General features: G+C 41.5%; 1 protein-coding gene across 2 annotated transcripts; it reads left to right on the top strand.

The window, feature by feature from the left end:
• The first annotated feature begins 2,943 nt into the window (after positions 1-2,943).
• LOC131243665 (uncharacterized) lies at positions 2,944-6,279 on the top strand. 2 transcript variants are annotated; one of them, XM_058243164.1, is made up of 2 exons: positions 2,944-3,273; positions 4,047-6,279. In XM_058243164.1, the coding sequence occupies exon 2, from the start codon at positions 4,223-4,225 to the stop codon at positions 5,723-5,725; it is 1,503 nt and encodes a 500-aa protein (XP_058099147.1). In that variant the 5' UTR covers positions 2,944-3,273; positions 4,047-4,222; the 3' UTR covers positions 5,726-6,279. The 2 variants fall into 2 exon arrangements, 1 of the variants encoding a protein (XP_058099147.1); XR_009170172.1 differs by lacking the exon at positions 2,944-3,273 and having other exon boundaries at positions 3,311-5,931; positions 6,050-6,279.
• The last annotated feature ends 9,492 nt before the right edge of the window (positions 6,280-15,771 follow it).

Raw genomic sequence — 15,771 nt, 5'->3', positions numbered from 1 at the left:
AACTGTTATAGATTTTCTGCAACAGCTCTTTTTTCAGTCATCTATGTATTCTGGAGGACTTTCATTCAGTCATCTAGTCTCTCATTCACCCAGCCATCTGCCTTAGCCACTTAATCACACACGTCTCGCTTCGGTTCACGAAGGGAGTGACCCTTTGCGCACGTGCGAAGTGCAAAGTGCACCACTAGCGCCTCTATAGCCACACTACCTCACATGCCCACGCCCTTACACCGAGACCGTGACCGAGCCCGTGCCCGTGCCCGTATCCGAGCCCGAGCGCGCGCGTGGTCCATAGTCCTTGAAATATGTAAATAAATATTATAATACTCCATTATTTTCATTTAAACTATTTTTTCTTCTTATTTCTTTCGTACTTTCGTACGTAAGACTATTCTTAAAAATTAGCAAAAGGTGTTTTTCAAACATATTATATATTATATTATATTTATTTTAAAATATATATTTGATATGAAATCAACATTTTTTGTAACAAAATTTACATTCCATCGTATATTATTTTTTTTGCAATGAGTCGCTCATCACCCATGTGATGAAAAGACATGGCTAGATTTGATTGGCGGAAGCCTATGCATTTAAAGATGGACCGAGTACATTCTCCACAAGCAAACTTAAGACAGCCCAGCTCATCAACAATCATAGAAGCACACAGTCCCATCAAATCTCTCCATGTCATGTCCCCACCAAGTAAGTGGTAAACTCCTCGTTACCTAATCCCCGCACTAAGAAATTAGCTACGACGAAGTACTAAGAAGCTATCTAGGACACGAACACCGACACGGACTCTTGGACGAGGACGGTCCACCTGTTAGGCATGAGAAATTACTTAGTGGTCCGAGCGCATACAAACCTTCCAATGCAGACAGTTGCGTGTGGATATGCAGGTCTCCATATCATCCATCCTGGCCGTCCCTTTGGCCTGGCCCACTCTTCTCAAACTTCGTGGAAAAATTATACAAATCTTGAGATAATCAAGATCGTCCAATCAGTGGCATGCAAAAGTATATGGACAAGATCACCACCACCTGCTAGACAGCCGTGATTTTTACAAAGCAGGGGAGGATGAGTGGGACTCGACCTAATGGACGGTCATATCGGTGCCACGGAATCCAAAAGCTACTATGGCACGGAAAGTTTTCAATACACCAGTCCATACGGTGGGACTCGAATAGCCGACACCACCTGTTTTACGTCCAGGTAAAACACCCAACCTCTCTGAGACCATCATGCTGTATACGTAAAATCCACTCCGTCCATCTGGTGTGATCCTCGATGCTAGGCTCTGAGGCCAAGTATCAGATAGATTCAAAACTCAAGTGGGCCACACCACCGAAAACAATGGAAATGGGATGCCAACCAAAGGTTTGCTTGTGTGGCCACCGTAGTGTTTTATCTTTCTTTCCACTTGTTTATAAAATGTGGCTCATTAGGATGAAGGGACGAATCCTATCCAACACCCAGGCCGCACAATGTCGTGAGCTTAAAAGAGGTTTTGGGAGAATTTTACATTTTTACTATTAGTGGGTCCCACTTGAGTTTTTCCATCAAGCTGATGTTTTGTACGTCATTTGAGGGACGGTGGATTCCACTTTTTTTTTTTTTTTCAAAAATGCTTGAATTTCACTACAATGAGAACTCAAAACGTAGAATCAAATCCTATCGTGTTGGCGCCGTTATTAAACACACGCCCGTGGTTTCGTGAGGTATTACTTCACGTGAACAGTTTAAATTTTGGAATCACATTACACATGATAAATTCTCAAAAAAGGTTTTCATGACCCCCATTTGGAGCACAGTCGAGCAATCAATATATATATGTGGTACTACGAGGAACTTACATGAGCTTGAGCTACATCGGCTCCACGGTAATGTGTCGAATATTCACCCCCATCAATCAGATGCACCATTTCATGATGGGCTACGGGCTAAAAAATCAAGTTAATCCATGACTCTTTTGTTTTTTTTTGTTAGATTGTTAGTACGCACCCATGTCAATATACACACTCCATGTTAGCCACCCCCACTCAAGTTAATTCATGACTTGAGTGGGCCACATAACATACAACAATTGAGAGGAGTTACCCGCGCAATAAAACATTCATAATCATTTATTAAGCCCATGGAAAGTGGTTCACAAATCCAACCCATCAACTATGTCTCCCACTCGGATTAGAGGTTCAACCAAGTTTAAGTGGCTGCATCCAAAACTTAGGTGCACCCCATCAAGTTCTTTTATATGTTTTGATCATGTATTCACATGATTTTATATAATATGACTTACTTGAGTTATGTACACGACTGTTTTATAGAATATCCCATGTACTGAAAGAGACCCACCGAATGCAAGGTGTTGATATTCGACATGTGTCACTGTGCGGCCAGGTAACTAGACATCATTAGAAGTTCCCATGAGGGAGAGAGAGAGAGTTCATCTATAACTTATTTATTTATTTTCTAATTATTTCATGGTGTTAAATAAAAAATAGAGTAAGCTCAGGCAAACCCCACCACATGAAGCAACATGACGATGATAACTGCTGTTGGAACTTTTATGGTAATGTTTATACGCAATCCTACCTATTTACAAGATTGCACGGTCATGCGATGACACAAATATCTGCCCGAACATCCATGGCTCCTGTGAAATTCATGGTTATGTTTCAATTACCATTGTTTCCTTTGGTGTGGTACATTCGAGCTTTTGATTTACTTTAATTTTGGAATCATAGCCAAAAAAGAGCTGACAAAACAGATGGACGGCGTGGATAAAGCACATACATCACATTGGGTCCCACAATGCCAACACCACCAAGATGGGTGGTGTATGGGTCACCACCCATTCAGCTTCCGGATATAATACAGGCATCATGGCGGCCCCACAGAGCTCGGGATAACAGGGAAGCCGCGTCCCCACGCGGTGACCCTGAAAACGCGTTTTGCCAGCAAGTAACCAACGGTCAGAATTCCACACACGAAAATGGCCCACCTAATAACCGCACAGACTCAAACTCTCAGGTAGGCCACAGAACATGGCTAGCGAATCCAACCTGATGAACGCGCAGGATCTCACCACACGTACCAGATTAAGACGTGTTGGGAGATGCCCACCCACGCAAACGGCTAGCAGAGCGAGTAGCCATATCATTTCTCCGTTAAGACGGTTTCAGAGTCCGTTACCGTTTTCTCTGTCTCCATCTCTCTCACGTAACGAATGGAAAAACGCCAGGGTTGGGTGCTGGCAACAGATTTCAGAAGGTAACGTAGAAGAGAGATTCAATTTCTAGGATTTTGTTTTCTCTTTTTTTTTTTTATAGAAATTTACACCCTCCTTTTTTTTTTTCGCTTCTCTAATACATTTCTAAGATCTACAGATGGGATTGAGCTGCTGCTTTTTCCTCCTGTTTTTGGTGGATTTCAGGATATTCTAGGGTTTCTCTTTTTCTATGGTTTGGATCGAAAATATTCGGAAAGATTCCATCCTTTGTGGCTTTTTCCTAGGCTTTTGATCTGGTTGTGTTGGGGATTTTTCGTTATTTGATGTTTTAGGGTTTTATTTTATTTTATTGGTAGGGTTTGTGAAATTTTTTTTGTGGTCAGGGTTTCTGGAATTGATGACGAGGGGTTGTTTGTTTTGGGATTTTGGAGATGGGGTTTGGTTTTATTGCTGGTTGATTGATGTTTTCTAGGGTTTTGTTTTGTTAGGGTTGGTGAAATTTCTATCTTTTTCGTGGTGGGTTTTTTCTTTTCTTTTTTTCAAAATTCTAATTTTTTAGGTTGGCGTTTGTGAAATTGGTTGAAGTCGTTTTGGGGGATTGTGTTGGTATTTCTGGGTTTTCTGAAATATCACTCCTTTTTTTTACTGGTTGATTGTTTCTTTATAGGGTTTCTGAAATTCCTGCAAGGGGGTGTGTTTTGGGCGTTTTGAAGATGGGGTTTTGGTTTTTATTACCTGCTGATTGATATTTCTGGAGCTTATGGAATCTCTATTTCTTCTAGTTGATTGATGTTTCTAGGGTTTCTTTTTCTAGGGTTTCTGAAGCTCCTCAAAAGGGTTTCTTTATGGAGGTGTTTTTGATGGTGTTTGGGTGTTATCTCTAGCTGGGTTTTCTGAGGTGGGCCTTTTGGAATGGATTTGTGATGTTTTCTGTGAGATGCTTCTGTTGAGTCTGGTGGATTTGGAAAAATTCAAAGGAGATAAGGAAAGATGGGGGAAGCACGCCTCACGACCCTCTCGATGGAGAATCACCACCCGTCGACTCTCCTCTCCATGGACTCAAGCGCCACAGCATCCCACGACGATTGTGACCGAGAGTTGAGTCGTTCCGTTGTCCTCTCTCGTCCGCCGGATATAAACCTCCCCTTGTCAGCTGAGCGGAGCCCACCTCCCCCACCATGGAATTCTGACATATGTGACATCTTGGATGTTGGCCTTGGGCCTCAGATCTATGAGACTGAGGCCTTCCTCAATCTCCCTAAGGCTGGGCGTAAGTGCGCTAAACGGGGAGATAGCATCTGGGGGGCCTGGTTTTTCTTCAATTTCTACTTCAAGCCGGTGTTGAACGAGAAATCCAAGAGTAAGATTACTCGTGATGCAACAGGCGTGTCAGGGTTTGATAAATCAGACCTCCGGCTCGATGTTTTCCTGGTTCAGCATGATATGGAGAACATGTATATGTGGGTTTTCAAGGAAAGGCCAGAGAATGCGTTGGGTAAGATGCAGCTGAGGAGTTACATGAATGGCCATTCACGTTTGGGGGAGCCACAGTTTCCATTCAGTGTTGATAAGGGCTTTGTTCGATCTCATAGAATGCAGCGGAAGCAGTACAGGGGCCTGTCTAACCCACAGTGTGTGCATGGGATCGAGGTTGTCAGGTCGCCTAATCTCGCCGTGATCTCTGAGGTTGATCGCAAGAAGTGGATGGAGCTGACGGGCAGGGACTTGAACTTCTCGATACCAACCGAAGCGAGTGATTTTGGGTCGTGGAGGAATCTTCCGAACACAGAGTTTGAGCTTGAGAGGGCTCCTGCTTTGAAAAGTACTACAAATCCAAATTCAAGGAAGTTGCTTAATGGGGCAGGTTTGAATTTGTCAACAACAAATCACATTAGCGGGGACGGGATGGATCTCTCTCCCGTCCATAACAAACGGAGGAAGGATTTCTTCCCACATGGCAATGAAGATGATTGTGGTTTGACAAATTCATTTTCTGATCGAGTTCAAGATATCGAGATGCACCCAATCGAGCCACCATGGTTGAATGATTTCTCTGGTGTAATGAGGCATACATACGGGCCAGTAACAGCTGCAAAGACTATTTATGAGGATGAAGAAGGGTACTTGATAATGGTTAGCTTGCCTTTTTCTGATCTCCAGAGAGTGAAAGTATCTTGGAGGAACACTATGACTCATGGGATTGTGAAAATACTTTGTGTCAGTACAGCTCGGATGCCATTCATTAAGAGGCATGATAGGACATTCAAGCTCACGGATCCGTCTCCTGAGCACTGCCCTCCAGGGGAGTTCGTGAGGGAAATACCGCTCACAACTCGAATTCCAGAAGATGCTAAGCTAGAAGCATACTATGATGAGACGGGTACTGTCCTAGAGATTATGGTTCCAAAACTCCGTGTGGGACCAGAAGAAGAGCATGAAGTCCGTGTGTGCCTACGCCCTCACCTTAGTGCCAATGAGCTTCTATTAACTTGATATGGCTAGGGGCCGAAAAATGTAGGGTGGTTGCCATGGTGTGTGTGTACTACCTCTGTACCATAAAATGAAAATCTATGAATTGAAAAGTGCACCCTTTTACCATATTTGGCAACGTGGTTCTGCGGAAGGCTATGGTGTTTTTGGGCATCTGATTGGCATTTGGCTGGGATTGCTCCTGAGCTGCACAAGTTCTTAGGGAAATGGTAAGAACGTTACAAAACCATTACCGCTCTTCCATGTTTAACTTTCAATTCTGTGATTCAGTTTAAATCCCATTTCTTCTTTAATCTGTTACGATCATTTTGTGGGCACGTTTTATAGGCGTTGCTTTCTTGCCAATTTTGCGGTCTTTGGATGTATTGATGCCCTGAAGATGATCTGTCCCAGAAAATCTCTACCAAGTATGATGGTGAAATGTTGTATAGGCATCCATGAATCATGATGGATGTGTAGTGTATGGATGTCATCTTGTAGATCTGGGACCCAATGAAGCCATTATCATCTCTTCCTTAGTATAAAATAAACAGTGAATCTGACAATTAGCATGATTACATTTGAGTTAATTTTCTTATACATTCCATTGATAACCATGTCTTCTTTGTTGTTGATTTAGCCAAATAGCTAAAAGATTTACATGATTGATGAAGTTTATGGTTGGTTTTGGAAATAGAGATTTTCTATATTTTTGAGTTCAATATTATAAACATGAGAAATGGTCACTACAGGCCACTGCATGCTAGCGCAGGTATGCAGCCCTTTCTTTCCAGCCACATGTGCTAGACATCTGACCCCGGCCCCCTCCATGGAGATCACCTTCCTGATTTTTTTGTCTGGATGTCTTTTTGGAAGGGGGCACCTCCTACATGGCTGGGCTGGATGTCCTACACAGTGACACGTTGTCGGGAAAGATAGAGCTGCATGCTAGCTTAGCATGCTGAGGGTGTAGGTGATCATTGCTCTAGAAATATCGATATATCATGGCAAAGGATAGATGTTGGCTCCCTGATTTGACTTATACTATTATTCAGTTTATCTTTCTAAGTCGATCAGATTTTGGTCTTCTCAATTATCTCATGCTTTGTTGTGATCGTAAATCGTGGTCTCATGAATTGTGAAGGTGACGAAGATGATCAATATGAGCTCCTTGGATGGCCTTTACTTGGGTGCGTATATTGTGCACTTCCAGCTATGTTCACGTTTGCATGTTCTGCTGAGCCCATATGCCGTCTGGGGGGACATCTGAGCCATGAATAATCACACGGGCCCCACCTCTTAGATGTCTGATCTAAACATCAGGCCACTCCGCTCATTTCAGATCACGCATGCACGTTGATCGTGGACACAATTTTCTCTTAAATAGGCATTGTTTTGTACTTGTATCCAACCTGACGAGCTTGATAAGCTGGATTTTCGAACCAGGTTATGTACACGGTTAGACAAACTGATGCTTTAGCTGGAGGTCCCACCTACTTGACAGGTTGGCATGCCTGGCTGCTTGCTGCATGGAGAGGTGTGGTTTGGGCTTTAGCAGAACTCCCACATAAAATCCAAGGTCTTGATTGTCATTGAACAACTATGCTCCCCATAATGTGAATGCGCGTGATGGTCCTGCCATGATAGCTATCCTAGGAATGTCCTGGGAATGGTGTTCCAAATTTGCCCCAGTGATTGGACACCAAGCATATGGTGATCGGTGTTTTTGGCATAATGTTGTAGGTTGTAGGGTACTGCTCTTTCCTGTCATGGAATGGCAATTTTCCCACATGTGCCTGGATGTGTCTGGTGCCTTTATTTTAGAAATTGCGTTGTGGTGCATAAGCATTCCTATGGAATTGCCTTTTGATGCGTGATTCTATTGGTAACTGAACCAGGGGTCTCACTTGCCTCCACTTGGAAAACTGTACAACCTTTTGGTGCATGCATTGTATCACCCATCTGTATCTTATTTTTATAGTTTATACCGTATATGGGGCGTGTATGATGATCCAAGCCATTCATTCATACAAGGCTATAGATGGACCATAGATTAAAAATAACAAGGGTTAGACAATCTGACCATGTAAAAGATGCTGTGCAAAAATCATGAACAAGGTTTTTGTGATATTTTTACATCACTTTTTAAGTGGTTAGTATCATAATCATAAAACTCAACAACTCAACTCAAGAAGATTACAAGCCGAAACTACTCTCTTGCGATTGTGACTCTTCCAACCCTAGAAGACTTGTGCCAACTCGATTTGAACCGTGGTGACTCAAATCAAGTCAACTTGCCTAGTCAATGGTTTCTTTTTGTAAGGTTTCGTGTAGATGTTGGTGAAGTCCCACCTATGTACACAGTTTACATTATTTGGGTTTTTGCTTGCTTTTGGTGTAAGGCTTCGTTTGGATATGTGTGAAGAGTTCTTGTGTAGACTGCAGCTGTGCCTTTTTGTTTGAAAGGGTTTGCATCTCTTTTCAGACTGTCTTTGACTGTGTAAAAGAAATGAATTTTTTTGCATCCAAATGTAGACAAAAACTAGAAATTTATTTATTTACATCCAAATGTAGACAAAAACTATGTTAACTGTTTATTTAAGTAGTACTTCACAATGGGGCCAGCTCAATTGATGTGTTGGAGGCTTGTTTGTCCTATAGATATCCTATTATCCTATACTGCATGTTGTTTGTTAAACACCCTGGACGGGGAAGGTTTTCTGTTTATCTGGCACATGTGGTGCGTGTAGGTCACTTGAAGATTGATGTTGGCACATGTGTGGTGCTTGAAGATAGATGATGCACATGTGGGCGGTTGACAGTGGCATAGGTGATGCATGTGTATAAAACAACACACACGAGGTATACTGTAATAAATTGCTACCCAAGATAGCTTATCTACCTTTTTTCGAGGATAGAGTATTACTTGGTTTTTTGGATAGGCTGTTCTCACTTGTCTCAGGCCTATTAGCAACCGTGGAAATCAGACGTTGACAAAATAAGTATATAGCTAGAACCTCTATTGCATCCAAATGGGCCTGAGGTCTTGCGCATATGTGTCATCATGACATGGCTGATGTGATTACTGCTTCAAGCTCTCTTGCTAATGCCTGCAAATTGCTTCCTAGCAACTATTTACTACTACCCAAATATAACCAACTCTTTACTTCTAAATACTCCTCTAGTACCCAAAGATGATAGGTTGAAAAAAGTTACCATTGAAAGAGTCCTGGCAACTCTCCTTTTTTTTAAAAAAAGATAACTTAGATTAATATTAAAAACACAAAAGAGGAAACAAAACAGAAAGGAAAGAAAGGAAAACTACATATCTGCCGAGAGAGCAGATCACATTACGCGCCCAAAAAAAGAAGATCATAGATGTATAGAGACTCGACTTGCGCAGCCCATTCGACAATAAAAACTTTTAGCTCTAGAGGATACGAGGCCTGCAGAGTTGGCGGTATCCCTGAAACACCTGCCATTCCTTTCCTCCCAAACAGCCCACCAGATTGCCAAAAGGGCCATTTTCCACAGCCTGGACCGCTGCTTACCGAGCTTTGGCCCATGCCACGCATGAAAGAGCGAAGCCACAGTATCAGGAAGCACCAATAGACACCAAACCGGGCACGGAAATCGTCCCAAATAGAGGAGATAAAGGGACAATGGAGCTGCAGATGGTCCACTGATTCTTCCGACTGCATACAAGACAAGCAGATGTTCACCAAACACATTCCTTTCTTCCTCAGATTATCGACAGTCAGGATCCTTTTCTTTGTGACCAACCATCCGAAGGCAAGGATCTGGCAACTCTCCTTTTTTTGAGTGATGAGTCCTGGCAACTCTTTACCAATACCCAAACACAATCAGCTCTTTACTTGTAAAGACTTCCCTAGTACCCAAGGATGATAGGCTGAAACTCCTTACAACTAAAATAGTTTACCTGTTGTAAAGAGCTCTACATAAATGAGATTTTTCACACATTGAAACAACCCTGAAAATTTAAAGAAGGTTGGATGAGTGAATCGACCCCTAGTAGTTTTGATTTTACTCACTTTAAAATGACCCCTAAAAGATTTAAAAAATTGCAGGTATGACCCAGCTAATCAGTGGATTGGGTTGATTTTCGCATTTGGTGATCTCCCTGTGGAGCCACTTTGGATGAGTTGGATGTCACATATGCATGCTAGGGAGAAAATTATCGGCTGTTTGGACAGTAAACTAGCCCTCCAACCGGCTGGCATGAGCATCACGCATTTTAAATATTTATCACTACTATCTATTTATTAAATTAAATGCTGGGGCTGTTCAAGTCTGAGTTGGCTTTTTGAACTATGGTTAGTATTCTCCTATCGTTCTTTCCTTTGTTCATGGTTGTCACTGAAGAATGAATGGTTTGGACCATCATGCAAGTGCCACATGTATCAGCATATGGTATAGAAAGTGGGGGAATAAAGCTGTCCTCCCTGATCTGGTTATGAGTGTTTATTTAATTATTCATTGTTTTGGTCAATCAGTTCTCGAATGTAAGTCATAGTTTTACAAGTTCCTTGTAAGTTATATTCTATAGGTAACTTACAAGTTATAAGCACTTAAGAGTTTTATTAAGTTATAGATCTAAGGCATTAAGTAAATCATTTATTGATCTACTGAAATTGTTTTCCTCATATGTGTTGTTTTCCACTATTTCTGAAAACAAAAGCATTGTGCCAATGGATTTCCATTTCCATGGTTTTCCTTAAAAAATGGTGATTTTTATTTCCCAAAAAAGACATTAGCAATGGAGATTTCCACATTTTTTTCCGAGAGAGCTCTCACTTTTTGGTCATTGACCTATCCACATTTCCATATAAATCATGAATATGCTAAAACAAACAGGTTATTTACGATTCTTTTGCACTGATTTCCTCTTGAATGTTTTCATTTCCAAATCTACCTTTTGGATTCCACCATTCCAAACAGGCACTACAGGGAAAAGTATTTAGCTATTAGTGAATTTGATTTATTTATAGAAATGGCTCATGCTGTAAAAGAAAAAGAATAGCCCAATTACAAATACCATACGAACATGGGAATGTCAAATGATTCTCTGTAAAGCCCGCTTGATTAAAGAAAATCCATAACATGGACATGGAGAACCCCCATGAAATCCTCAGGAAATGATAAACTGCAGAATCTTAATAGTAATTTCGTTGTTTTATTTGTAGCGTTCCTTTCGTGGAAGTGTTAAAAGGCGAATGCTCAAACAACAAGAGCCATCTCTTTCAATCGTAATAGACAGTTAGCTTTTTTCTTTGAAGAAATTGATTTCTATGCCTACTTTTTTTTTTCTCAAGCAGGTGAAATGTAGATTTCCATGGAAATTGATTTATTTTACAAGGGAAAACGTAGTTATTTTCTTTTGGAAATTGATTCCATTTCTTCTTCTTCTTCTTTTTGTGTGTTTTTTTTTTTTTTTTTTTTTTTTCAACAGGAGAAACATAGATTTTCATGGAAATTGATTTCTTTTACAGGGAAAATGTAGAAAAGATGATGCTGTCTTTATATTATTTTTTCATGTCTACACATGAATCTGCAATGGCCGAAAGCTCGAATCATTGCAGCTATTTGCTGTGAAGACAATATAGTTCTCAAATTTTTATTTTTGAGTTCATTTATTTATTTATTTTCCTTTTTTGGTTTTGTCGATCAAGCTGACAATTAGCTTAATTTCAAGTGAGACTGTACGACTATTTTCTGATCCCGGTGCTCTACAAACAACAAAGGGTCTGTATATGTGTGTATGCATAATCTCATGAATTTGGATTGATTAGAATGCAGGTTGATGGCATATTAGATATTTATGATGGAATGTTTGTACCCATCTGCAGATGGATAGTTAGATTGGTTTATGTTAGCTTTTCATGATTTTGGCAATTTGGGTTTAATCCTTCTCTTGATGTTCAGGTTAGAAAACCTCAAGTCTCTCGCATTCCATTTACATGGATATCACCATTGTTCAGTGTTGGTGGGGTCCGCCTTCTAATGATCCAGATCTTTACCTCTCTTTTGCCCCACTAGGCAATGCACCAATATCCTTTTCCATGAAGCAATCCCTGCCTCTCATCATCGATGTTCCTTCCTATTGCATGTAGACTGTTCTGTTGGCTTTATTTTGATTTTAGTACTTTCCACCAATGCGGCCCAACCCAACCGGATGAACGGTCTGGACCGCCGACAGGAGGGCCCCACTTGTACTAAACCCATGCTTAGGTGAGCTTGGAACCTTTTAGACAATGGGAATGGGGCTTGTGTGGTGGGTACATGTGAAAAAAGGATGTGAGTGCTTTCCTCCTCTTTTTTTTTCCTATCTTTTTTGACCAAACTAAAGGCACTTACAAGTTGCATCTCACCCAAAAGAAGGCTTGTTTGGATGCGCTTCCAAACACCATTTTTGATTCCTTTGGAAGCATGCTCTGCCCAGGATGACATGGCCTCTCTACCTAATTTGCAAGCCAGACGGTTATGACCAGGGCAGCCATTCAGGGTAGAAGTGTTGAGTTTTATTTTATTTTATTATTATTTTTTGTAATGCTGAGGTATGTAGAATAGATGCAGGAGGAATTGTATGATGTGGGGCCTACATATTTGCCTGGCGTATGCGGGTTTTAATTCTGATAAGTGGGACCATGGTTTAGTAGGAATATTAACTGTTGATCAGCCGCCTCTCACTGACCCAAGTCTCTATGGTAGGATCATTACCCTTTTGATTTGTGGCCTACAGATGGAGAAATGAGCCAGCAGTCCATATTCAGGTGGAGAAAAACCAGGAGGTGGTTGCTAGTAGCTTCCAATCTGGCAGATATTTGGAGCAGAGTCCATGCTCAGTGGGACTCTACAGACCAATGGTCTGGATCATCAATCCCATCAGATCACGGGTCAGGTGCCACACAATTCGTCATATCACAGTTCTTGTTATGTGGCCCACTTGATGAGTGGATCTGCCTGATTCAAGGGGTTAGCAATCCACGGGGTGGGGTCATAAGTGCCTTGGATCTCACGGTATAGCGTACTTGACTGATGATGTTGGTTGACCTCTCCACGTGTGACATCCATGCATATCCATACAGACTGTCCAATTTTGTTTGGCTTTTAAGTAGTAATCATGTTTGGCTAACTAGTAAGTGTTCATACCCTAGAGCTTGGGCGGTGAAACTACCTTCCAAAGGACTCTAAGGTAGTTTTAATGCATGCACACACTAAGCCGATTGGATATCCTCCACCTATCTTAGTGGTCCTCAAATGAAATATACAAGTTTTTAATGGCGTCGTGTGGTCCATTTGATAATGGACAAGTTTTGTTTAGAGTGACAGGAGAGCATCAAGGGAAGTATACGATGGGGGATCGAGTCCTTACCTCAGTGGTAGACTATGAGGAGTTTCAACACGAGGTCTTCGATTCAATATCCATAGGTGGTGAAATCCTTGAAATCCCAATACGGTGTGCGTGCGTGCGTAGGTGTGTCAAGTGTGTGTGATAAAAAAAAAAGGGGGGGGAGTGTGTGCGTAGGTGCGTCAGGTGTGTGTGGAAAAAAAAAGGGGGAGTGCGTGCGTGTGTGCGTAGGTGTGTCAGGTGTGTGTGGAAAAAAAAGGGGGGGCAGGGGGGGAGTGCATGCGTGTGTGCGTAGGTGTGTCAGGTGTGTGTGGAAAAAAAAAGGGAGGGTGGGGGGGAGGTAGGGGGAAAGTATACGATGGAAGTCTTTTGAGCTATAAAGACTTTACCTGTAATTTAAAACATAACTTTTTATTTGCATTGCTTTTTCTTCTTCTTTTTTGCTATAAAGACTTTATGAAACATAACTTTTTATAGATTTATGTAAGTTGTTTATAGCCTTTTTATAGATTTATGTAATTTGTTTATAGCCTGTAAAGCTTTCACAAGCAAATACATGCATCCAAACAATTACCTTAATCCCTTTCCGGGTCTGATTTATGTATTTTATCCTGGTTTATGTATTTTATCCGCTGTGCACATTCATCACTCTGAGATAGATTATGTTATCCTTGGAATACTAATTATGTAAAAGGCTAAATATCTTATGGCTAGGATCTTTCTATCTTGGTGGTTTTAGGTGTACGAGCCATCCATGGTTGGCCCTTATATCAGCGTGTTGGATCACTTAACCATGGGCTCTCGGATCCTTGTAAATCCGAGCCGTCCATCAGTTACCCTCAATATGTTACAAAAATAAAATAAAAGAAAAAAAATAAAAATCAGCAGATCCAAACCACAGGTGGACAACAATGTGGGAGTAATGTAAAATCACGCCTAAAAATTCTAAATTCATGCGGTGGGGCGCATCCTGATGTTTGGATGGCTTATAAAACCGAGCAAGCCCAGGAAGTTCCTACGGTTGTCGCATCCATAGTATTCCGTGGTGTGGTCCACCTGAGTTTTGGATCGGCCTGATTTTTGGGGTTTGGACCTAACACGTGATATCATAACGGATGGACAAAGCGGATGCTACATACATAATGGTGGGCCCACATAGGTCGAATATTACACGTTCTTCCTACAATAGTTGTAGAGTATCTCGTTCCTCAAAACCACATCAAAGCCGGTGATCATTGCATCTGGAAAGTTTCGGTTTTACCAGACCGTTGGATCTCTACCGCTGGCCCATCAGTAGGGATGGCAATGGGCTAGGCTTGGTCCAAGCGTGGTTAAAGGCCTGGCCCGACACTTTGGGCTTGTTTGTCTGTTTGATTTTCCAAACCTTCGTAAATACATTGCAAATGGGTAATAATTATTTCCTTTGGTAACTGCAGCATTGTCACCCATGCTTGATTTGATGCTTACTTTTTTTTATCTCTAAAACCGAGGACACTACCAAATACACGTGGGGCCCACCGTGATGTCTGTGGCCCGACCTCACCCTGCCCGGTCCGAAATTGACAAAATCCTTTTTTCCCCTATTTGAATGTTCCTAATTATCCATTGATCAGCTGGGCCACACATGCACATAGGTATAGACACCTAGAGGAACAAAATCAACGGTTTATATTAAACATGCATGGCAGGTTGGGCTGAAATGGCTCAAGCCCAAGCCTACCTGGATATTAATGAGCCCACCATGCCAGGCCCAAGCCCAGTCCACAGACCAAGATGTCGAAGGCCTGTCCAAAGTTGGGTCAGGCTTATTGGGCCTGGTGGGTCACCCGCCCATTGCTACCCTTGCCCATCAGGGATAGAGCCCGGACTACTAGCCGTTGGATATTTGGGCCTGTCCCATCAGGGTTCAGGCCCAGAAATCTGGCTGTCCTGTCAAGTGTAAAGTTCGGACCAGAGTAGTAATTGAACCAGGCCAAGCGCGTAGATCAGCTCATGGACTTAGTGAGTTGGGCTGACTCGCCCAATATCTCCATGAAGAAACGCGTTCTTCATGCCCATTTGCTATAATCAAAAGCCGAGTCGAATCAACTCGAAGACTTGACCCAACTTAACTCAATATTTAATAATTATTAATTACAAATCCTACATGTATTAATTGATGTATAAAGATACTTAGAATTATAAGTAATTTTAAACATAAGCATTTTCATGGACTTGTATTTTGTGGGTGAGGTTGTAGATTTAGCTCCACCCTCTGCATATAATCTTTTATAACGACTTGCTGAGTGACTCGAAGTTGGTTTGAGTCAATCGACTAGTTTAGTTGACTGGATGAGTCTTGCTGAGTCTGGATCAAATTAGATCGCAAATAAGTTTTCAAGAGACTTGGCTTATTCACTAGACCCGGCAACGGGCTAATTACAACCATTGTCTCAAATATTACATACGTACTCTAATTAGAAATATTAAAGTTGATTTAGTAATTAAATTCAAACCCCTGTAAATATATTTTGTATAGCTACATTTGGATTACAAGGGATTCTTAATCTAAGGTGCCAAACACAACAAGAGGATTTCAAATCCAGGGGGTTCCAATCCACACTCCCAAAGAGGCCCTAACATTTTCAAACGATACCTTTATACAACAATTTCCCTTTTAACCCACGTATTTACAAATGCAAAATACCTCTTCACACATGTT

This window comes from Magnolia sinica, chromosome 4 (genome assembly GCF_029962835.1).
Source record: "Magnolia sinica isolate HGM2019 chromosome 4, MsV1, whole genome shotgun sequence".
NCBI lineage: Eukaryota > Viridiplantae > Streptophyta > Magnoliopsida > Magnoliales > Magnoliaceae > Magnolia > Magnolia sinica.
Note: the sequence above shows the minus strand (reverse complement) of the source record. Positions and strands in the feature narration are given on the sequence as shown.